This window comes from Dasypus novemcinctus, chromosome 15 (genome assembly GCF_030445035.2).
Source record: "Dasypus novemcinctus isolate mDasNov1 chromosome 15, mDasNov1.1.hap2, whole genome shotgun sequence".
Classification (NCBI taxonomy): Eukaryota; Metazoa; Chordata; class Mammalia; order Cingulata; family Dasypodidae; genus Dasypus; species Dasypus novemcinctus.
In genome coordinates, this window is record NC_080687.1 from 18471349 (window position 1) to 18495957 (window position 24609).

The 24609-nt window shown below is 31.5% G+C and overlaps 1 protein-coding gene across 1 annotated transcript in view; it reads left to right on the plus strand.

The window, feature by feature from the left end:
* The window catches only part of LOC101426431 (paraspeckle component 1), a 73657-nt gene extending 50979 nt beyond the window's left edge, over nucleotides 1-22678 (plus strand). The window contains 3 exon segments of the mRNA XM_004446710.4: nucleotides 14472-14529; nucleotides 17864-18033; nucleotides 20070-22678. Coding sequence (XP_004446767.1) covers nucleotides 14472-14529; nucleotides 17864-18033; nucleotides 20070-20255 — 414 coding nt within the window. The 3' untranslated portion in view covers nucleotides 20256-22678.
* The last annotated feature ends 1931 nt before the right edge of the window (nucleotides 22679-24609 follow it).

Below are 24609 nucleotides of genomic sequence, written 5' to 3' on the forward strand. Positions count from 1 at the left end.
TCTGGCCCTTTACAGAAGTTTGCCGACCCCTGATCCAGAGCCAATCTGAAAGTTAGGAATCTACTAAAAATGGCTTACTCATATTAACTAAATTCATTTAGTTAAGAATTTGTCAATTATATTGCAAAGTTATTAATTTGTATGTTCTTTTCCAGTGTTTTTAGAAGGCTCACTGAGCAGAGCACTTCATATCCTAGGACCAAGGTTCCTGAGGAATCCAAATTAGTGTCCAGATCGTTCATTGGTAGTCATGGTTATAAATCAGAGCAAATATTATGGGAAGAACTGATAAAAGCATCACTGCCCCACAGTGGATACCCAGGAGTTTATATATCGTATCTTTTTCATTTTTGTCAATAGTGGCATTTTTCTTTCAGATATTACTTCCTCTTGATAAGTATTGCCAAATTTGCTGAATTTAACCAATCTCTTTTTTATGTCAGTCTCTTTGCCTGCTTGCTTTATAATCATTGTTTATTCAATTTACTCAATTTAATTATAACCTAGCTTCATCTGGTGTGCCATTTACAAAATTCAAAACAGAAACTCTAGCCGATAGTAAAATTTACCTAATTAGTGCTGGCAGAATGAACCCATCTGTTTTTACTTTGTATAAAGTGGGTATAATTTTATTTTATGAAATGGCTTGTTATTTTTTTGAGGGGTTAGTTGCCATTTTGTGATTTCCACATGGCCATCATTCCTTTTTTTTTTTAATTTTTGAAATTTTTATTTTAATGTTAAAATCTACTTTGAGCCACAAAATTTTGTTTGAACCACAAGTGAGAATACAACGTCTTTAATATATTTCTAAAGCTATTATTCTCTATAATAATGTAATAACAGTATAACATAATGTGACGTTTTCATTCCAGTGCCTTATATATTTTCTTAGGATGAACTGAATTTTTAAAAACAAACACCATTTAACAGAACTGTGCAAAAACAACGATATTTTTAAATTGTTAAAAAAAATTTTCTGAAATAGCATGTTATTTTTTGAAGGGTTAGTTGCCATTTGGTGGTTTCCACATAGCCATCATTCTTCTTTTTTCACAAAATATTCAGGTATAGTGAGTTGATTTTATTCTGGTGCAGTAGAAGATTGTTTGGGGAAGTCTAAATAAACACCTGAAGCATCCAAAGAAAGGACAGACTTTGAAAGGGAGTTTTTATAGCTGCTTAATCATCTCATGGAAAAAACTGAAGTATTATTTGCTGTGGTATATGGTGTTAGGTTTAGTTGTGACCTCTTTTTTGCCTAGTCCCCAGTTCCAGTGGTTTGGACATGATAGTGGAAATAAAAATGGACAATGATGGTAATATTGCAGTGGTGTCACAAACATTCCTCTAATTATGACCAATTTTTGGTTGTTTATATGTTTTTATTCCCTAAAACAATTTGATTGTGTACAATAACCAAGGACTATTTTTGAATACTGCAGGTGGTACATAATTGGAACTTGACTTTAGATTTTTGTGTTCAAGTGAAATACAAGTATGTAGTATTTACACATATTCTTGAAAATAATCTTTGGAATTTTGACTATTTGAGGTATTTAAGGTTGAAGGTGTGTGTTTTAACGAGCTATTGAATTCTTTGATCATTTCTCAAAGAGATTGTTTAACACTTGTAATAATAACTAATCATATGTATAGAAATCTTAAATGTTATTGTACAAACTGGGACTGTTTCCTGCAAGCAAGGATATTTGATCTCTTAATTATATATCATGACTCTTAAGTAGCAGTTTCTTAAAAGTCTTTTCTGAATACGTCCACTAGGAAGTGATTACTGGGTCTTATACTCCACACACACTTTTAACAGACAAAATCTTAATATACTTAATTATGTCTGTACCATATTAAGTAACTGATGTATTGTTTAGTTTGACCTTTCATTGGTTTCAGAGGTATCAATAATCCAAAACGATTCTCACCTCTCCTTTTTTCCTCCTGAGGAATATCTATGCAGATTCAGCTCATATATTACTACCTCTCACTCTTCACTCCAGTCATGATCCTCTATCATTTAAAGTATAATTTTTATTTTTTTAAATTACTTACCCTACTGCGTTCCAATTATTTTTATTCGTTTCTCCCATAATTGACCTCTGAAGTTTTTGAGGTCAAGAATTTTATAAAATTGATCTTTACTTCCATAGTACTTGCTAGTTACTGACAGTCACTATATTTGTCATATTGTACTTATGTGCAAGCTGAGAGTAAATTATTTGATTTATTTTTCATATTCCAGTGCAGCCCAATCATGGTTTTCAAGGTTCCTTATGTGTACCCATACCTTGGGATTTTATTGGACAGTAATATCTCAGATACTGGACATAAGATAATTTTGAAAAAGGTAGACTTGGAGGTGCAACTTATGAACACAGACTTGTTAATAGAATCACATAGTGAGGAGTAAGTTTTTAAAAATGGGTAACCAAAAATTTTTTGTGCTTGGTTTTCAGCACAACTGAGTTTTCAGTATGTAGATTCCTCTTCAATATCCCTTCAATGTGTTTAGAATTACAGGAATTATTAGGGAAATTTTGTTCACTGTTTTCTGTGTTTAGAACATACTGAGGACCATACAGATGATACAGAGGTGAAATAAAACCCACAGTCTTGTCTTTAATGACTAGAGTATTTTAGGTACAGTTACCTATACAGACTATAGCTAAAAAGTGTGAATGTTTAGACGATAATTCTCTACTGGGGAGTGTCAAGAGCATCATTGAGTAGTCTCAACAGTATTGGGAAACGTTATTTTGGGTATATTTTATTTTTAACTGATTGGTTTATCATTTTTGATGTACTTGTGTTTAAAGTGATTACGTTCTTCCAGTATTTTCTGGTTCAGAATGGTAAGACTTTAAGTGTTTTTATATTTTGAGGGTTTGGGGAAGGAGAAATTGGTGATAGAAGTGGGTCAACTAAGGTAAAAATGTTTAAAAAATATATATATTATTTGTAATATGATTAATATGGATTTTGTTAAATTCACTGAATATTTTGAACCTAATGATCCAAGGAAGTCTCAGAAGTTTTTAACTTACACTTTGTATTTACAGCCACCTTACAATAGTTGTTCATGGTAGTATTGTAAAAAGAATTTTTTGAAAAGTCAGTATAGATTCTTCATTACTTCATATCGGGGCATGGGTCTCTATAGTATCACCTGAAAAGTCAGAATTTCTTACCAAATTAAACTAGAAAAATGTGAGTCAGTATCTATATCTAGTATTTACTAGTGGTAGTAGGGAGGAACTCTGTTTTGTAAGCATACTCTTTTGATGAAATGCTTTTTAAATTACACTGTTAATAAATGTTGTAATTGCGGTTTTTCCAAAGGCTTTAAAAAATATTTTAAAAACTGAAAGTATATGGGTGGGTATCTTTGTCTTATCAATAACCTGCACTATGTTGTATACCGTGTCTCAAATCCTGGCTTTTCTGATTGTAATTTGACCCAGCTTTTCACAGGGTAACTTCTTTGTTTTGTATTTTATATCTCCTTTTCTAAATCCTGCTTTTAAACAGTTGATACACTTTTAAAACTAGTTTATCTTACACTGAAAATTTTAAATAAGTTTTGAATTTATTTTAGATACTGCTTATTTGAAAAGTTACTATATACTAAATGTTACTTGTGTTCATTACTTAGAAAATTGTTTAGTTCATTAAAATTTGAAGCTTCTGGTAAACTATTAAGATAATTTGTTTAATCCCTAATATCACAAACAGAAAAGAATGTTCTATTCTATAAAATCTATGCTTAATTCTGCACATAATCGACCATATGTGAAGATTCTTCAACTGCTTTCTTCTGATGATGGGACCAACTGGACTTGCTTCTCATGTTTGTTATTTTGTTTCCTCTTACTCTTTCTTTCTTTACCAGGCCAGTCAATGATGGTAATTTTGCCTTTGGTGAAAAAATGTACTGGATAAGAAGTTATGGATAAAGAATTTTAAACTAGCCATCAGTATTAGGTGAACTTTAGTAAAATACTCTTAATGGTATGATGTTTGTCTCATACCTAGTATCACTAGGTACTCTGGATAAAATAACTAAATTGATAGAAAAATTAAATCTTCCTAATGAATATTAGTTTTTTAAAATACCACTACTGAGAAAATTGGCCATGGCAATTGAGAATGATTTTGAAAATGCCCTCAGGTATAAATATTCATAATACAATTTTTACTTTCTTACTTTGTTAGCAAGTTAGTATGTTTTAAATCCCTGGTTCTGTCTCTTCATGCATATGTGATTCCACTTTTAGAAAACCACCCTATGCATTAAAAAGCAGCTGTTAATTTTGTCCCATATTAAGTTGATTTTGACAAGTGAATTACTCTGTTACCTCAATCAGATATTAAAAGTACATTTTGTGTTTTCCTCAAGGAATGTTAGGGAAAGCCCTTCAATTTTAGCATTTTACTTTACAGCAGTTGATGTTGCCCCTGTTAAAAGTTTTACATTTCAGTAAGAGAAGAAGAACGTACAGTTGAAACTTAGATCGGCCAGCTTCCCAACTGCAAATCTTTTTATTAAAAAATAATAATAAAGCTTTACTGAGGCATACTCTCATTAGCTTTTTTAAAAACTTTCTTTAATAACAATTTTTTTCTTCTTTGTTTTTCTTTCCCTTTTTTTGAAGTCCGGGGAGTCCGGTGATTGAGCCCGGGACCTCTTGTGTGGGAAGTCGGCACACAACCGCTGAGCCACATTGATTTCCCTGAGTTGGTTTTATCGTTTGTTTTTGTTTTTTCAGGAGGCAATAGGAACTGAACCCAGGACCTCCCATGCGGGAGGTGGGCACTCAACTGCTTGAGCCACATCCACTCCATCAGTTTTATTAATACATATTAGTGAAGCACAAATCTATCCAAATTGTGTAATCGTTGATATTTGGAATAATCACATAGTCGTACATTCATCACTTCAGTCATTATTAGAGTATTTTCATTATTTCAGTAATAATAGAAAACAAAAAACACTCATCAACTCTCAGTATCCTATACTTCTGCCATACATATCTACTATTCTATTGTTTCCATCACTCTAGATTGTATTTGTTTTGTACAACAGTTTTATATATGGAATATCACCCATATTTGTATTTTGCATGAAGTTTCACTATGTTATACAGTTCCATGTTAAACATTTTTTAGCTTTCCTTTTGGTAATGTACATGTTCTTAGACTTCCCTTTTATTCACTGTCATACCCACATAATAACTGCTAAATCAAACACTGATGTGCTTTCATACTTCCAATCATTTTCAAAGATGTAAAACAACTTTTTTACCAATTCTGCACAGATTAACCCTCAGCTTTCCATTCTGTACTTTGCTTCTATTTTCTGGTGACCTGTAATTATTAACTTCATGGGTTGATACAGTGTATTTAGTTCATAATATTGTATTCAAAGAGCATTTGTCCTTTTGTGTCTGGCTTGCTTCACTCAGTGTCCTCCAGGCTCATCCATTTTGTCATATGCTTCATGACTTCATTTGTTCTTACATCTGCATAATATTCTGTTGTGTATATATATCACCATTTTGTTATCCATTAATTGGTTGATTGACACCTGGGTCATTTACTCTTTTGGCAGTTGTGAATAATGCCACTATGAACATCGGTGTGAGGATGTCTGTCCATGTCACTTCTCTCAGTTCTTCAGGATAGATACCTAGTAGTCTTATTGCCATATAACATGGCAAGTCTATATTCAACTTCTTTAGGAACTGCCAAACAGTCCTCAGCAGTGGCTGAGCCATTTTGCATTACCACCAACCGTGAATAAGTTCCTGTTTCTCCATATACTCTCCAACACCTGTGGTTTTCTGACCTTAATAGTGGCCATTCTAAAAGTTGTGAAATGAATCTCTTTGTGGTGTTACAAATCTTTTTTTTTAACCTTTTTATTGAAGTTTATCATTCATACATGAACATCCATAAACTATAAGTGTATAGTATAAGTTGACTCTTATAAAGCAAACATGCATATCATCATACAGGGCTTCCTCACGTTAGTCTACCACCAATACCTTGCATTGCATTGTCAAAACATTAATATTAATTATAGCCAATATCTTATCTTTGGTGTATTTTTTCCCCCAACCCCCTGATTAATGAAACCCTGTGTTAATATTAGATACTTTGTTACAGTTCGTTAGTGAAAGTTTTTGTATTTGTTCTGTTAACCATAGTCCATCTTCCCCTACTGGATTCATTATGTTATACATTCCCTTGTGTTGTACAATCTATTCAAAGTGTACACTCAGTGGTTCTCAGTTCATCACAAAGTTGTGCTGTCATTACCTCAGTCAATTTTATAACGTTTTCACTGCTCCAAAAGGAAAAATCTCCGACCCACCTATTTTTGTCCCTTGGAATTGATATATCTGCTTTGCCATTGCTTCAGAAATATTACGATATTGCTGTTAACTATAATCCATGAATTACTTGCTAAGCTAATCCAACAGCACATTAAAAGAATTATACATCATGATCAGGTGGGTTTTTCCTGTGGTTATGCAAGGGGGTGGTTCAATCTGTGTAATACATGACATTACTATTTGATGAAGGAAAATCACATGGTCATCTTTATCGTTTGTGGAAAAGACGTTTGACAAAACCCAACATCCTTTTTTGATGAAAACTCCAAAAGATAGGAATAGAAGGAAACTTTTATCAACATGTTAAAGTGCATATATGAAAAACCCACAACTCACATTGTACACAAAGAAGAAGACAAAGCTTGCTTTCTGAGATTGAGAACAAGATGTGGATGCCCACTATCACCACTTAATGCAGTATTGTGCTAGATGTTCTAGCTAGAGCAGTAAGGAGAGAAAGAAAAATAAAATGCATCCAAATAGGAAAGGAATAGGTAGAACTTTTTGACTATTTGCTGATGACATGATTCTATATCTAGAAAACCCTGAAAATCTACAGAGCTACTAGAACTAATAGAGGAGTTCAGCAGAGTGGTGGAATACAAGATTAATACACAAAAATCAATAGCATTTCTGTAGACTACTGATGTGCACTTTGAGGAGGAAGTCAGGGAAAAATCCCATTTACACTAGACTCTGAATCAAATATTTAGGAATAAACTTAGCCACAGACTTAAAAGACTTTTATTCAGAAAACCAACTATAAATCTTAATAAACAACATGTCAGTAATTTGTAGAAATCTGAGCCTATTTGCAATATACAATAAATTATCTTTGTATTGTCAATTATAATAAAATTTTATATTTTATATATATATAGAAAAAATACATCATTAGTGAATCCAGTTGAATACATCTCTTTGGTTAATAAACACAGCTAATATTAAGTCCCATACTTGTATTGAAGATTTTATTTCTGATTTGTCAATAAGTAATGTTTATTATTTCATGTCTACAAACTATAGTGTAAATTAAGTTGTGATTGTTTATTCAAAATGAAACATTTTAAAGTTCTTTATCAACAAGTATAAAATGGAAACATTTTCCTAGTATTTTATGAGTACAGATATTTTAGAATGTATATATTCAGATTGAGAATAATGAATGCCAGATTATATAAGAGTTTGTCTCAAGTGTTCTCTCTATGTAGTAAGGAGTGATAAAATGTTGGATACTGTTTTTAATTGCCCAAATTAAAAATGTTAGGTCCAAGCTTTTTCTTTATTGGTTATGTTTGAAATTTTTATCTGCTGTTATTTGAATTGTATCATTGGAAACTTACCTTTTTTTCTTTTTAATTTAAAATTATTTTTTCCCTAGTTTTAAATTTTGAAAGTTTCAGACTTTTACAGGACAGTTGCAAAAATATATAAAACTTGTACAGCAAATCACAACATACTACTCTCTCCAATTCCCAGATTGAACAATTTTGACATTTTGCCACATTGCCATATCCTTCTATCCCTCAACCCATCTGTATGTCTACTTACCAATATCCTAAACTTCTGAGAGTGGGTTTTCATACATCATGATCCATACTTCCATGTTTGTTTGCTAACAGTGAAGATATTTCCATGTATATTTCCTAACAGCAAATATATTCACTTATATAATCACCTTAAGTATAATTAAAAAGTTCAAGAAATTCAACATTAATTAAAGCTTATAGTTTATATTTCAGTTTTTTCATATGTTCCAATAATGTTTGTGTTTTTTTGTTCAATTATTAGATCCAGTTCAGGGTTATATATTGCATTTAATTGTTGTCTCTCTATTTATTTTTTTTAAGATTTATATATTTGTTTTCCCTTCCCTCCCCACCCCAGTTGTCTGTTCTCTGTGTCTATTTGCTGCATCTTCTTTGTCCGCTTCTGTTGTTGTCAGCGGCACGGGAATTTGTATTTCTTTTTGCTGCGTCATCTTGTGTCAGCTCTCCGTGTGTGCGGCACCATTCCTGGGCAGGCTGCACTTTCTTTTGCCCTGGGTGGCCCTCCTTGCATGTGGGGCTCCCCTACGTGGGGGGGGGCACTCCTTGCGCACATCAGCACTGCATATGGGTCAGCTCCCACGGGTCAGGGAGGCCCGGGGTTTGAACTGCAGACCTCCCATGTGGTAGACGGATGCCCTAACCACTGGGCCAAGTCCGCTGCCCTTTTTAAAAGATTTATTTATTTATTTATTTTTCTTTATTTATCTCTCCCCACCCCTGATGGTTCTCCCGTCTGCTCATTGTTTGCTAACCTCCAGGAGGCACCGGGAACTGAACCTGGGACCTCTCACACGAGAGGCAAGGGCCCAGTGGCCTGAGCCACATCTGCTCCCCTGTTGTCTCTTTAGTTGGCTTTCTTCTCGCTCTCCTCTGTCCCTGGTAACCTGAGTCTATGAGTTTCTGTCACTGAGTTTTGCATATAGCTATTTCATATAATAGAATCATAGACTATCCCTCCCTTTGTGTCTGACTTATTTTTTTCACTCAACATGTTGTCTTTAGGGTTCATTCATATTGTAACATGTATCAAAACTTCATTCCCTTTTATAGCTGAATATGTCATTATATGTATATACCATATTTTGTTTATCCATTCATCTGTTGATGATGAGCAATCGAATTGCTTCTATCTTTTGGCTGTTGTGAAAAATACTGTTACGAACATTGATGTACAAATGATTTACTTCTATTGGATAAAGATCACTTAGCTAATTCACACCCTTCAGTATCTTTAACATTTAAATGAATGATTAATTTTTTGGCAAACAATCTCTTTGGAGAGTTTTTTCTTTATACCTGTTTTTTTAATAGTTCACTTAATTGAGTTTTGTTCCTTATATTGTTTGTCTGCTGATGTCTTTAGGTATCTCTTACACTGCCTACTTAATTTTTCTCAAGAAAGTATGACTAGCTATTTTAATGGTCATCTTATTTTTTTATGTAAACTTCTCTAGTGAAGCAAAAGATAGAGGTATGTAGTTTGCTAACTAAAGTATTTTCAGGTGGTAAATGTGATTTATTTAAATGTAATAAAATCTTTTAAAGAAAAATTTAATAATAAAGGGATAAGTTTTGTTAATTGTCAGAACCTATTGCATATTTCTCGAATTACAATTCCTTTAATGGATTTAAATTTGTAAGTATTCTTACATTACTATTTTAAACATTTTCTACATTAAAAAATGGAATCTAAATAGCAGGTGGTAATTCCTAGACATTTCTTAGATCTTCTTGAGAGTGTATGTGAGTGTATACTTGCTTCAGAAAAATACTGTTTTTGGCCAATAAGACTGTGTTTACTCAGGAATTTGAATTGATCACAGTGTTGGATGAACACATCTTGGCATGGATTGCAGAATATATTGTTTTACATTCTCCCAAGCTTTAGGCATTATTTGTATTGCATTTTATCTTTGCTCTTTTGAGTATAATGTAATTTCTTCAAAATAGGTTACTTAAAAGTGAGCCAAAATATCTTCATTATCACAGATTGATATCGTAAGTATTATATATTAAGGGAAAAAATACATATTCTACATAACATAATCAATTGTAAGTAGTGGGGTGTTCACCATACTTTGGGAAATAGCTGATCAAGTACATTTACCTTAATGCAAATTTTATGCTATTTTATATTTTCATGAAGAATTAATGATTGACAGCAGTTCTCAAAATTTTTGGTTTCCATATCCCTTTGCACTACTAAAGATTGCAAACCCCAAAAAGAGCTTTTGTTTAGTTTGTGTAAGTATTTACCTTATTTGAAAATAAGAAAAAATAATGTAAAGGGAAGAATTGCATTATTTTGTTTTTGCAAGTTCTTTAATATTTGATTTTAATATAATATAATTAATGGCATTGCTTTACTGTTTTGTAATTTGCTTAATGCTTTGCTTTCTGGAAATGGGCTTCACACATTTGCTTTTGCATTCAGTTTATTGCAAAATGCTCTGGTTAAAGGTGAATTTTAGATTCACAAAGATAAGTACTTAATAAAGGGAGGAGTATTTTCATAATCTTTTCAGATAATTTTGGATATTCTTTGATAAGTGATACTTGACAAATAGTAGTTTCTTAAAGGTTTACTTTTTGGATTAAGGTTAATTTGTCTTTATGAGTTGAATATAATTGATCCGTTGACTTAAGTAGATCTTCTAAATATTGATGAGTTTTATACAAAATTAAAAGAAATCACATTTATTAGCATCATAGTTGATGATCTTATCAGATGTCTATAAAATACACAAGTCTGAGTAGCCATTGCCTATCCAGTGCGTCTCAAGTAAACCTTGTTCTTGAAATAACCATCCTATATTGAAATGCAGCAGGAGTGCTTTGTTTACATTCATCCTGTTTTGTTACATAAATATTGAAGGATACGTACCCAAAGATACAGAGTAAATGAAATTAGTAATTTTTACTTCTTCACAAGTGATATGCATAGTTGAAAAAGAAAATTTTTTTTTCAGGAGGCCCTGGGAACCGAACCCAGGACCTCCCATATAGGAGGTGGGTGCTCAGCTGCTTGAGCCATATATGCACCCCCAAAATTCAAAAAAAAACTTATAAAAATAGAAGTGTATAGGTTTGAAGAATAGATTCTAGTGAAAGTTTGATGTAAATGCCTTTATTTGTCCTTACATACAAGTAGTTTTGCTCACCTTTGTTTTTGTACCATCCATGTGAATATCAATTCAGTGAAAGCCAAATAAGGTCTTAGATTTAATTAAGTATGTCTTGGTGTTAAGACATGAAATTGTTCTGACTTCATGTTTAGTGTTCTGTGGACCACACTTTGAGAACCGCTATTGTAAAGTTGAATGACATAAATGGTTCCGGAAATCGGTCATGCTTTGCCTACGTTCTTTGTCACCTGTTAATTTAAGCACTCTTAAGTGACAATATTTTAGGAATATTTATGCACATAATTCTGTTGATGAAAAGGTACATGTTTGTATAAACACTGTAAGGATAAATTAAAATTCTTGTCCATCTTTTGCAATTGACAGTTGGAATTATTGAATTATGAATGTATTTTGTAAAGGTGGAATTTTATGACCTTTATTTTGGCAGAATTTTACAGACTAGATGAGCCACATACTATATGTATGGTTTTCAGTAAGTTATTTGACAGTTCTGTTCCTCAGTCTTATCATCTTTAAAATGGTGGTAGCAATTGACTTACCCCTGCTAGAAGATGAACTGAATTAATATTATAAAATGGCTTTTATTATAGCTTCATCATTCTATTACATTGCAGTCTTGAGATTCTGATTACACGTAAGTTGTTTCAGTTTAAACCACAATTCTTAAATTTCTCACGAAAGAGTAAGTCATTACTACAATGTGTATTGTGAAGTCACTCATGTTCTGTAGTAATTTAAAATACATTAAAAGTAATTCATAGGGGAGATGGGGACCTTGTCTGTTTATTGTATTTTGGGTGGGCACACAGTTGTGGTGAATGTCATCATAATTTCTCTTGATATTTTACATGTCAAATTATAATGAAAAATACTCTCTGCCTTTTTTGCATTTTCCTATAAGTACATAGCAGTGGACTTAGAGAAAGTAACAGCAGCTGAAAAACAAGACTAAGATGCTGAAAACTGTTTTTGCTTCTAAAATAAGTTTAGAAAATGATCTGATACTATACAGCTTTTTAGTTATAAACAAAGCTTTGCAAAAACAGTGTTCAATATTTTTAAGAAAATGTCAACATAAAATGAGTTATGTGTATATAGTGAAAAGTACTGTAATATTGCACAGCATGAATTAATGTTTCAATGTAAATAATATGCCTACTCAAGGGAAGTGTAAGACATTCTGATGATCTCATCTGTGGAAAGATATATTAGAATTGTAACCAATTTTTAATAGTAATAGGTATGGGGTATTGGATTGTCGTCTGTTGCCTGGTTCACCTTAAAACCACAGTCTCCTTGAGTAGGCCCATTGAATTTTCCACCAAATTCTGCTAAGCAAGAAAGTAGATTTAAGAATAATAAATGAAAATAATTCAGTTCTTGAATAATAAGACTTAACATTGTAATAACAGAAAACCATAGGTAGAACTGAATGAATATGAATGAAGAGATAACAGATTTCCCCCTTTAACCGAGTGTATCATGGGCATCCATTTAGTTTTTTAGAGTATATAAAGAGTTTTTGGAAGCTCAAGTCTTCAGTCAGGTACTAGTGATTGTATAATTCCTAACATTTTACTGTGCAGTTAAATCCAGAAGTAAAAGTACAGATTAAACTTGTTCCCAAAAAGTCACAATCTTGAAATCCAATATTGGAGTGCTATGAGTTTTGTAACAAGAACTGAAATAATATCTGGAAGACTTCGGTGGGTATGTTCAAACAATCTTTGCTTTATAAATAGGTTCCAAGTAGTGATAAGGAAATTGCACATTAGTTTGGGTTGGTTTGGGTTGCTGATAGTAATAAGTGTGAATTTGAAATAGTTTTTTCATAAAATTCTTATCTTTATTAGAATAGTTGTAGGTTTATATTAAAATCAAGTAGAAAAGTACAGATACCTCCCTCACACACACAGTTTTCCCTTTTTTTGCGTTAATGTACTTTAGTTACAGTTGAATTCATGTAATTCTTAATTGTCAATATTACTTTTAGTCTAGGATTTTCACAAGTCACAAATAGTTAACAACTAACGATCAACAATTTTATGAGAAGAGACAAATTTTAGATCATTTAAAAAATAGCTTTGAGGAAAATTTTGGCATTTAAATTTTCTTAACCATACCATTTGTTTCATGATGTTAATGTAAGCGAAGTTTTTGTTGTATGGTTGCTTCATTTAAGATAATCTTTTAAGGCATAAAGATTTTCAGGTTAGATGGTTAATATCATTTGTTTATTTCTCTTTTTAAAGCAGTATTCCATGTGTTCATTTTGTAATATTGTGGTGGGGAAAAAAGGGTAGGTGGCCAGTTGATTTGATGTTTAATGACATTGTTTCCGTCTTAGAATTTAATTTGCTTTATTTTCAGCTTTTTAGGTGCTTTTCATCAGTATTGTCTATTAATTACAAAGAGATTTTAATGAACACTTAGATTATAATTGCTTTTGAAGAGTAAATTGTCTATGCTCTCTTTAGATTTAAACATTATTACTTTCATCTCATTTAGAATGTTTTTAACTGTCGCATTTAACACAGTTGTCAAAAATTAGAAAAGGTGATCATAGAAAAGTGGATATAATTAATGTTATTAAATGAAAAGTTTTAAGGAAATAGTTTCTGTACTGAAATTTTAAAAGTTTTAAATATTTCTATCACCTTTTGTGTCATAGAGCCATATTGTTTGAGAACTTTCCAACAGTAATACTTTATTCAGGGTTTGAAGTGAATCCTGGGCTCAGTTAAAGGAAAGCAGTGTTATATTGAGTCTTTGGTAGTTGGTTGTGTGCAGTTAAAACTTTTATGGTATATCTGTGGGTCCTGAGTGAAGTATAATGTTTGAATAGTTGAATAAAAAAGCAAGAATGAATGTAATAATTTTAGTCAGTGCTAATTGTCTATAATTTTATTTTTAGCTTAGTGTCCCAAACTAGTTCGTGTTGTATGTTTGGGTATATATGAATGGAAAAATGCTAACAGTCGTTTGTATTTTAAAACTTCAGTTACCTGGGAAATAATTGACCCTGGTGGTTATTATTACTATATTTTGCTTTGCTTGAAACACAGGCAGGTCACTTGGATCTGCTGGAATTAAAATTGGAATTAAAATTATACTGAGATTTTATGCAATCAGATAAATTGATAAACAAATCTTACAATCCAAACTGGTTCCAATAAGCACTTGTATATTAAGCCTGGGAGACTGAAGTTTCTTTTCAGCATTTTTTATTATAAATGATGTTGGAAATTTTTAATAATTTTGATGGAAAGTGATGTCCCAATTTACTCTTTTCTTTTTGATTTTAGATGGGAATTGTAAAGGCATAAGATCGATAGGTTGACTGTGACAACTATGTTTACTTACAGAGAGAACAGGAAATGAGAATGGGTGATATGGGTCCCCGTGGAGCAATAAACATGGGAGGTAGGGATTTGAAGCAAAAGCCTTTTGTAACTTACTTGAATTTTTGGAGGATTGTATATGCTGTTGGTAGTATCTACATAATAGTAACAAACTAAAATATGGAGCCAACTCTTGTAAAGGTGAAATATCTTGCATTTATTAAATTGAAATAAAACACAACCGTATTAAGTACGTATGCCCAGGAAGGAAATTTTCATTTTGTCTATTGGAAGGTGAAAAGATGAGTTATGTGTTTTGATAGGCTTAATGAGAAATGATTTTTTTTAAAGAAAGAAACCTGTTTTGATAGAAATTTTAATACAATCTTGAAATTAGTTCAGTTGTTGCATGATGTAATACATTTAATACATTTTTACAATCAAATTCCTTGCCTTTAAATTGTATTTGTTTTACCTTGATATTTGGTAATTTATGAATTCTGGTGGGTTTTTTTTTTAACTTTTTGAAAATGTTCTATGAATTTCTATTTTAAGGTAGCCTTTTGTATAACTTTGAAATTAATTTTATTAATTTTTACTGAAGATTTAGCTTCTTTCCTTAAGTATATTTTGTTTGGAGATATCTGTGCCTTGTCAGGGAAATGAGATCTCTTGCATTTTCAGACTCATACTTGACAGTTGATCTAAATTTTTTTTTTAAAAACATACACCCAGTGTTCATTTCTGTTAAATTGTCCCACAGAAGCTATCATTAAGTTGAAATCTTTATATAACCCACATGTACATGGTGTCTTAAAAGATTGCCATATCAGTCCAATAGGCATAACATAATACACCCATGTACAAGATCCAGTATGTTCTTAGAATATATAGAGTACCGAATGAAAAGTCTTATGACAAGTAATATGTGAAATGGGAATATTTCCATTATTAGCATTTTTCCCCCTTGTTTCTACATCTGATGCCGTTTTCTTTGTCATTACCAATCAGATAATCTTAGAATTGCTATTTGTTGTTTTTTTCAGTCAACTTTTCTTATATTAATGATTGAGAATTTCTGATATGCAAAAGCTGCATAAAATATAGCCCTCACCCATAAAGAAATAATTGTGGATTTAGTACATGGATAAATGAAACAATCACTGAACAATGAGTATATAAGTTCTGCATTATGTAGCATAGTTATACATAGTAATATATGAGTAGTCCTGTATGTATGTCTCAAAGTATTCTGTGGGATGGTATGTAGTATAATTCCCTTGTTTTTTTTTTTTTTTTGGTACCATTAAAATGAGATTGTTAAGGATTATAGGCAGTTTAGAACGGCTTTAGGATGTTACAGATTTTAGATTAGATTGTCATTAACATCAGACCAAATTTGAATTATTTTTGATGGTGCAGAGACCTGAAAACATTGTTTGATGCTACTTTATCAGAAGAAATATGACAGTATGCCTTTAGATTCTTCATTTACTTAGGAATTCAAGAAAATTTGTTTATTGAGGTCCAGGGAATGAACCCAGGACCTTGTATGTGGGAAGCTGGTTCTAAACCACTTGAGCTACAACTGCTCCCCAGAGTTTAAAATTTTTGTGACCTTTTAGTCCTCAGAGAGCCATATTTGTATTTTAGCTCTTACGTAACTCCCCGTTTAATTTTCTACTCTTTGCTCTTTGTACTTTTCAGTGATTCAGTTTGTCATAATGGTTTATTAGACATTATCCGGTTGCATTGCTGATGAGTAGATAAATTGATAGATCCTGTGAAATTTTACTGATAGAATGCAGTCAATTTCCCAGTATTATTACCACTGCATACACCAAGTGAAACAGATTCTGAAACTGCTTTTCAGGGGACTAGATAATACTAACATTTTCTTAGATCTTTGCTTTTATTGTATTTGTAACTGTGTTGGAAAAATTAAATACTGAAAATAAGAATATGTCAACTATTTATACTCAAATGGTATAGTTATCATCCAATCTCACAAGTTAGTGTAACTTTTTCCCTTGAAAACACAGTGGAAAAAAACATGCTTGAACTTGTTTCTTTTTAAAAGAGATTTGATTGGTAAGATTCCTCATAGATAAGCTTTTCCACATTCTCTCATTTTTCATTCTGGGAGATGTTGTGAAATTTATTTCAGAATTGCTACTCATAGCTCTTACGGAATGGAATTGTTCTTGGAGTGTGAAAGTGTAGGTTTATCAGCAAGAGTAATTTGGGATGAAGGAAATAATTTCTTCCCCTGATGTTGGTAGGTTCCTGGAGTGAGGAGAGTATAGGGACTGGTAGGGAGGGAGACTATTTCTCAGTTGCTCCTTGGATTCTGGCATGTAGGTATTGCATTGGGTATTGTGTAGAGTAGTAAGCGTGAGGAAAAACTTTTATGGTATGTTTTATGAAAAACTGAGTTCTGAGTTTCTGAGTTTTGGAAAATTGACTTACATAATAAACTATTAGAAGAAAACCCTAAGTTGGAATCAGACTTTGCTGTGAAGTTTTAATAATAAACATACTATGAGCTCTTAGAAAAAATAATAAAATTAAAATACCTGTAAGTGGGTATTTTACATGGTATTGTAACTCAAACTTGATTGCAATTCATATGACACACATAGATAACGTTTTTTAAAGGAGGTACCAGGAATTGAAATTGGGACCTCATACATGGAAAGCAGGTGCTTAACCACTGAGCTATACATATGCTCTTCTGGTAGATTTAAGTATATCTGATTGTCCCCATTTCCAGAATGTCATGTCAAAAAAAATTTTTGCTGTGTTAATATTTTATCTGTTTTTGGTTGCAGTAACTTTTAAAAGTTTTGTGATAACATTTCATTTTTCATGTGTGTCTTTCTATATCAAGTATAAAAACTATACCTCAGGTAATTTGGGGGATTTTCAATAGCTATATAAAAATGAGTTCAGTTACAGTTTTTTATATATACTGCAGGAAATGGTCTCCCACCTCTCCCAGCTTATTACATGCTAATAAATATTTTTAGCCATGACTAACAAAGTAGTTTTTTAAAATGCTAATCATTTGCTATTATTTAAACTGGTAATCACTATTATTTTGGAGCTTTGGATTGAAAAGCAGACTATAGCAATAACACTAATGTTGTTTTTAAAAAAGTTTCAAACGGTATCAAAAATTTTCTAAAATAGATGAATAGTTGCTTTGTTTTATGTTTATTTGTTTTGGGGTGAAAATTCTATAGTGTAGGCAATGCTCTATTACAAAACATAGATTTTAATTGAGTATTTTATACTCAAGAAATAAAATGATTTTGATAATCTTTCAGTATAGATTTATTAAGTATTGTTAAGTCTTTTTTTTATGTTTACTAAACTAAGATAGGACAGCTCTAAGTATAGATTGTTTTGCGTAGATGCGTTTAGCCCAGCACCTGCTGGTAACCAAGGTCCTCCTCCAATGATGGGTATGAATATGAACAACAGAGGAAGTTTACCTGGCCCGCCTATGGGTCCTGGTCCTGCCATGGGACCAGAAGGAGCTGCAAATATGGGAACTCCAATGATGCCAGATAATGGAGCAGTGGTAATGTATCATAAATGTTATTTTGATTATACTCAATAATATACACTCTGCCCCAAAGATAACTTCACACTTAACATAATTTGGCATCATTAGTTTTGGTAGAAATGATCAGCATCCAGTGAAGAATAAATTTAATTTTATGAGGCTATATGTTGATTTATGAGAGGTTATTTTTAAATTGTGCAAACCTCAGGATTGTAGTCTGGCAGATTTTGTAATGAATTATATAGCAAATACTTGATGAAGTACAGTTATTTTAGTGTTATTTGTAACATTCTTTTACCAGCATTAAATATAATGATCAAATATATTATGATTTCATACTTTGCTGTATGAACTGCTTATTACCCTTGGTGGGGTGGGGGAAGAGCAGTATATGAAAACAAGTTTTCAGTAAAGTTTTTAAAAAATGGTCATGATTTATTTCAGAATTCAGTTGAACCATAAAATTAAAGTTTTTAATATTGTAGTCTTTCATTGCTGCATTCTTATTACAGAATTACTGGTAACAATTGTTACTAAATTTGAAGTAGCCAATTTTTGTCTTACTTTGAGAGTGTGAAGATATCTTTGTGTGGATTAAATTTCTACAACAACAAAAAACAATTCATTTGTAATTTTTATTATATTTGAATATCAGTAGTGAGACTGATACTTTTTATCATTTCCCTTAAAATATGTCACTATTAAGATGCTTCACATTTTCTTGTTTGGTTTTTGTTAATAGTTCCAAGTAACATTTACAAAGGGAAATCGCTTTTTTTTGGAGTATATTTTGTAAAGGCAGTTTAGTTTTGTAACTACAATATCAAGTTTTAAGGAGCCCTTACTGCTCAGAAATGAAAAGCACTGCCAATTTAAACTTGCCATCAATTGTAAATCCATTCTGATCTCAGAGGTGTTAAAGGTAAAAAACAGGGTGCATCTTATAATTGGGGGATATAGTGTCAGTTTTTAGTTTACTTCACATCTATTAATTTGGAAAAATTGAACTTGCTAAGAGTTATTTATAAAAATTAAAGTCTGTACTGGGAGATTAAAAAAAAAGCAGTGCTATATCTACTCTTAACAGATGGCTTTCAATGAATACAGCTAGTGGAAGTATCAATTAGTTTCCTTCACTGGAGGCTTTATTTTATAGTAAAATGTCTAAAGCTAGTAAAAACTTGTATTCCTGTCATTAAGTTTTTGAGTAGCTTATTATCATCACTAGTAACTTAGAAGTAATACTAAGTGTCCCACTTTCCTACCTCTCCCCCAATAGTATAAATTTTATTTAAATATCACTCTTAATCTTTTTCCCCACTGATGTTTTACTGCTATATGAGGGAGTTTTATTCAACATTTGTGATGAATATTTTAGCATAGTTATTAATATGAAGTTTTAAAAATATATATAATGCAGATGTTTAATTATGAATATGTTTAATACCTGTTAATAAATTATTACTTTTTTTTTTTAAACATTGTTTTCCCAATATTCTTTTAAGGGAAATACCTCTAAAATTTCTATATTATACTTTATAAATAATTTGTTTATAGTAGTACTTTGTATCTTAAATGCATTGCTGTGGAGTTTTTAGAATGTTAATTGAAGCAATAAGTGTTTACTTTTTGAAACAATGTGATGCAGCACTCTAGTTCTATATCTCTGAAAAAATTTACTTTTCTTGCAGTAAGTTATTTTATGCAAAGTAAGTTATTTTACCCCTAAGAGGCCAGAACAGTGTTATGCTGATTAGATTTAGGTGGCATTTGCTTACGTCATTAAATTCAGTTCTTTTTTTCCTGAAATTGGGGCAATGCATTAGCCGTTTGTAATTCTTCAGATGCTTTTGTAATTTTTCTTTTTTTTTTTTTTTTTAAGTGTAGTAACTAATTAAATTGCTCCTTTCTTCCTTCTATGTGTGATCCTGATTCTGCTGGACTTTCTGCTGAACTTCATGACACCACCACTTGGGATTTTGCCAATTTTTCTTGTCACTTATATTTGGTGTGTTCCAAATGGACTTCATATTTATTATCTGGTATAATAGCACAATGATAGATTTCCTCAAGGACCACCAACTCAGATGGGATCACCTATGGGTAGTAGAACAGGTTCTGAAACCCCTCAAGCACCAATGAGTGGTGTGGGTCCTGTGAGTGGTGGTCCTGGTGGTTTTGGCAGAGGAAGCCAAGGCAGCAACTTTGAAGGCCCCAATAAGCGTCGTAGATATTAAGCATTCTTTCATTCCTGGCTATTTAGAAAAAAAAAATTCAGTGGTATGCCTTTTTGCTTCTTTTACCTTGAAGAAATGGTTTTATTGTTAATGTATGTAGACTTTAAAACTTTCTTTTGTAAAACTTGGTTTTTGTATTTTTCTTCATAAGCTTTGTAGATTAGAATGGTGATAATGCTCATCATTGTGAATGTTAAAATGTATTTGTGACGTTAGCTAAAAATACAAGTATGCCATAGTACTGTGAAATTTATGTAGTCAATCTCAATAAAGAATCATTTTGAATAATTTAAAAATGTTATTAGTGGTATTCTCTATAGTTTTACTAAACTTTACTGTAATAGTAATACTTTGGTTGCTTTAATCTCAGCCATTTCAAAATGAAAATGATATTCTTTCTGTGCACATAGCACTGAAAATAGAAACTTAGATAAATAATGTTAATAAGCAGTAGATAGAGTGGTACATTTGGGGGGCGGTAATGGGAGTTTACATTTGTATATGCCATTAATGTTCTGTGAAATCACAGTTCCTGTCTACATTTCATAAAGTGTCTGAATATTCACATACTCTGAGAAGGAATATTAAGGATATCTTTGTCCTGTGCTGATTATTTTTTTCCCCCAAATAAATCTTTTGAGTCTTGAAAAAACTGTTTGAAGGTAAATCTCTTGCTTTTAAAGTTATGTGTAGTTATTGTTACTTGTCATGATTTATTTGGTATCCATATCTAGATCTTACCTTTGAAACTTATTTAGTGTATATGTTTAAATTTTTTTCAAAATCAGACAATACTTCTGGGTTGGGTGTTAAGTGAGGCTTTGGTATATAATTCATGGTAAATTGAGCATTTCTTAGTATTAACTATTAAAGATAGCTTGACTCTGCAGTGTAGTAAATATTTCTCCAGTGTTTTAACAAGTCTCTCTAGTTAAATAAGTAAACGTGTCTGACAGGTCAGGTTAGTGCTGTTTATTTCCAGGGGCTACAGTGGTGATTTTAAAAAGCAAAGAAGTGGTTTGAAAATGGCCAGATTTGTTGAAATCTCATTAGATATTTCTACAATCAAATTAGTTCTACAGAGAAACTAATCTCTTGTCATTTTGTAATTTTTATTCCAAAAACAAAGTTATAAACTCCATTTTAAAATTGTATGTTAGCTATGTTTATTTAAAATTAATTTTAAGAAGTCATATATATAACATACCACAAATCTAGCTTACCAGTTACTGTTGATACCATACTTATTTCTCATATATTATTTCAGGTGTTAATATATGATGCTTTTGGCGTTTTTCTCAATAATATGCTACTTTGAAATCAGCATTTTAAATAGTGCCTCTTATTTTTGCATGGTTTCTGATTTTGCTGGAAGGCATATTTTGGGGAGAAATAGTATTAGGTTAGCTATTTAGAATCTTGCATAAAGGAGTTGGTTTTTAAACATAATTGAGATCCAATTTTTTATGTCAATTAAGTTTTCTGTGTACTGTTTCATGTATTGTTTTTTATGCACTAGTGTGGATGAACTTATTTTCTAAAATTTGCAATGTTCATGGCTTTTGTTCTTAGCATTTATTTGAAAACCGTTTTTGGAGATTGTAAAATATTGTCAAAGATATTTTCATCACATTTTCCATGAATATAAAGGGGCTGAATATGGGGTTTAATTTATGGTACTATAATTGGGATGTGAGGGATTTAACATTATTTTTAAGTGGTATCTATTGCATGTATATCTCTTTCCTATCTTCTCTTTTATATAATAATAAATTTTAGTATTTCACATCAAAGCTGAAATAATTTTGCCAGAAATTTGATTTTTTTGATGTTAATACCAAGCTACTTTTGGTTCGTTTGTGAAATTCTATATGATTCATTCAAGAACATTTCAAAGCCAGTGCACAAAGAGTTGTCTTAATCTCCTGAACATCCTAAGTGTCCGGGCTCAACTCTGACTCCAAGAAATAGAGTTCTGCACAGCATTTTCCCTGCATCAAGAAAATCCTTGTTCCTGTACTTACCAAGTTTATCCTGGGACAGTCAGCTTCTGGGTGACAGTCAAGTGGAAGATCTGTGAACTCATAGTTATTCAATTTTTTGTTTTTGTATTAAAAAAAAACTGTGGATGGTTCCGTTGATATTCCTTTTTGGGGGGTGAGGTGAATTAGTATACCAAGGTAGATTTTTGAATGTCATTTGCATAAATAAAGAAGGAATTCAATATTAGATTTTCTAAATAACTGAGTTGTCATATATGCTACCATTATTCTTACCCTCAAAATCTAACATAAAACATTTTAATATAATACTACAGTATTATGTTTCTTTTTGTTCATTTGAAATGGCAAATTTAAGTGCAGTAGTTTTCATATATCATTTGTAATTATTCTCCATAAATAAAGAAGCACCCATTTTCTTAATTGTTTTATTCTAGCAGTGTATTTTGTCAGAATTTTCTGCTGATTTATTTATTTGGGAAATAAATGCATTGGTTTTCTTGACAGATACAGTTTTTAAAGAACTTTCGGTCCATTTGTGTTTTATAAAGCTCAATATTTTTGTTATTCCTCAAGTTTATTATATTTCCTAGCTAAGTCAGGACTTACTATTTAGTGGAAAAGAGTAAATATTTGTTTTAACCCTAAAATACCAATATTAGGGAAAAAACTATTTTAGCTGTAATTGCTAAATATATAATTGATATAGAACTGGGAATTAACAGTGACGGCAATATTTGCTCTTGTTTCTCAGACATTGTAACTGAAACTATATGTTTTATTTAGAAAGATAATTGTGGAACATTTCAGTAACTTAGTATTTATATGTAAAGTTAATAATGATATGTAAAGTCTTAAATATCAATGTGAATGATAGTAATTACTAAATGGCGGTTATCACCCAGATTCCAGATAAGAAAAGTGGCATAAACATTGATTGAATGGAAATAAGTTTTGTGCAACAGTGTTATCAAATGATTGGTTCGTAAAACCATTCAAAAGGTTTGAAATCTAGTATCAGGTGAGATTAGTTAAAAATAAATGAGACAGATCATTTTGCTAAAATAAAGCTTCCAGGGAACTAGGGTGGCATTTATTTTCTTCTGTTACAATATCTAATAATAAAATTTTCTTCTGAAATCTAAGAGGATAGCAGTGATTTAGAAAGGTAGACTGCTTACTTACAAAATTTTCTGTGAGTGCTGAAAGAGTAAGTGAACTCCCATATTCCTATCTCCTAGATTTAAGTTGTTAATGTTTTCCTGTGTTTACTTTCTAGTTAGATGTTTATAGACTCGGACTTCTTTTTATGGGGTGGAGGACACAGAATTACAAAGTATATAGCCAGTTTAATGTTACTTCATCCCTTTATATTAAAACATACAACTCCTAAAAATAACGTTCTAATGTCAGTTTCATACCGAAGAATATTAACAGTTTCCTAATATCAAATATAAAAGATATGTAGTAAAATATAAGCTTATTTCATCTGAAGCAGATCATATGATAAAATAAATTGAGACTGGATTCATTTTTGGCAAAACTACTAATTGCTTTCCAGCAGTACCCAGTAGGGAATTTTTAAATATTAGAAACAATTTTAGTATATTGTATTACTGTCGTTTTTCCAGGTTTAAAAACTGAATAATAATATTAATGATTAAGAACATACACCCTACCAGTAAAGGCCCTACCAGAGAACTCTGGGATATGTTGGGGATATCTTGGGAGTGTTGATCTCTTGGCTTTTTTTCTAAACCATGTTTTTATTATAAATAACTCTCTGGTTATTATTTTATGATTCTATTTTCGTTTTCATGGTAAAATTAACAGTGTGTTCTTTATATTTTATTTTTCTTTGCAACAATAAAACTATTGGTTTTCAGGTAGAGACTACATTTATTAAATTAACAGAGGCCAGAATGTGAGTTGTGTGTGTGTGTGTGTGTGTATATATGAGTGTGTGTATATACACGCAATTGTTTTTCAAGTCACCGTTATCGCCACCAACCTCCCCTCCAGTGCAGCAGATAACATATTTAGTTGATCATGCTTTAGAAAAATCATCCAGAACTAGCATTATTTTTTCTCAATTTGGCTTTCTGGTTTAAAGCCATGAATTTTAAAAGGGATGGTATTCTACTTAATGGATATTAATAAAGTTTCTGTTCTGTCTCATAGGATATAATTACCCAGATTTTATGTTAGGACTTTAAAATGAGAATTAAATAGAAGTACATGAATGCATGGATTTTTTTCTCATTTATTTTCTTGGTGTTTTAAAATGTCAGTTGAGGCAATAAGAAATGATTTAAACTGGCATTGCATTGATTGTAATGCAGGCTGGACCATGT